The sequence below is a fragment of the Monoraphidium neglectum genome (genome assembly GCF_000611645.1).
Source record: "Monoraphidium neglectum strain SAG 48.87 unplaced genomic scaffold scaffold06615, whole genome shotgun sequence".
NCBI lineage: Eukaryota > Viridiplantae > Chlorophyta > Chlorophyceae > Sphaeropleales > Selenastraceae > Monoraphidium > Monoraphidium neglectum.
Window position 1 is genome coordinate 1,157 of NW_014007031.1, and position 944 is coordinate 2,100.

At 66.1% G+C, this 944-nt stretch overlaps 1 protein-coding gene across 1 annotated transcript; it reads right to left on the bottom strand.

The window, feature by feature from the left end:
- Positions 1-543: 543 nt before the first annotated feature.
- On the bottom strand, positions 544-786 carry MNEG_16637 (hypothetical protein; the record flags this gene model as incomplete). Its single annotated transcript, XM_014034893.1, has 1 exon — positions 544-786. The coding sequence occupies one exon, from the start codon at positions 784-786 to the stop codon at positions 544-546; it is 243 nt and encodes an 80-aa protein (XP_013890347.1).
- Positions 787-944: the final 158 nt, after the last annotated feature.

The following is a 944-nucleotide window of genomic DNA, read 5'->3' on the forward strand; positions in this document are numbered from 1 at the left end:
CACCCGACCTATGCAGCAGCCCGACAAATTAAAACGTGCCGCTATAAACAGTCAACAACAGCTGTGCTTGTAAGATGATATATGCGGGCCGGCGTCGAGGTGATACGACAAGGTGTGGGGAGAAAGCAGGCATAAGGAATCTTCCAGCAGCTGTGACGCTGCCCCCAAAACGCGCCGACCATGCATCCCGTGCCCTTCATGCCACATTGCGACAGGCGCGCGACGATGTACGAGAGCGTGCGCCGCCGCAGCGAGCGCCGCCGCGGCTGCGCCAACCCCCTCTTGCCCTGCAGAGGAAGCAGCTCCTGACCGGCGGCCATCCCCGCGCCAGGGGCGGCCGCGGGCGCCCCCAACCCAACATCCCGCTCAGCCGCGACCTTGCGCGGCGCGCATGGCCCCGCGCTCGACCGGCCCCTCCCGCCGTTTTTCGTTTTTCGTACGTTTTTTCGCGCCGCTCCCGTTCTCGCCGCGCCGAGGCCCGCCGCCGGGACGCGCGCGCGTTGCCGCGGCAACAAGAAGATGGCGACAAAAATCGACGATCCCTCACCGGAACACGAGCGCCGTCGCGATCAGCACATAAGTGGCTATCAGCTCCACCCCCATGAGCCAGTGGCTGCTCGCGCCCGCGGTCACGAAATTCGCGTGCAGCACCGCCACCACCAGCGCGAGCACGGCAAAGGGGTCAAAGTCGAGGGAGAAGGGGCGGCCGACGACCCATCCGGTGATGACTGCAAAGGGGATCGCGAAGATCGCGATCTGGATGGACGACCCGATGGCGACGCCCATGGCTGCGGGGAGGAGAGGGCGTGGTGGCGGTGGGTGGAAGTTGGAGGGTCGGGTTTGGGTCCCGGGGGGGGATGGCAGCTGATGGGCTCAGGGATTAGGGTGAAGAGCGGGGATTTCTGGGAGGATGAGGAGCCGCTTGGGCATGGAGGGGGGGGGGG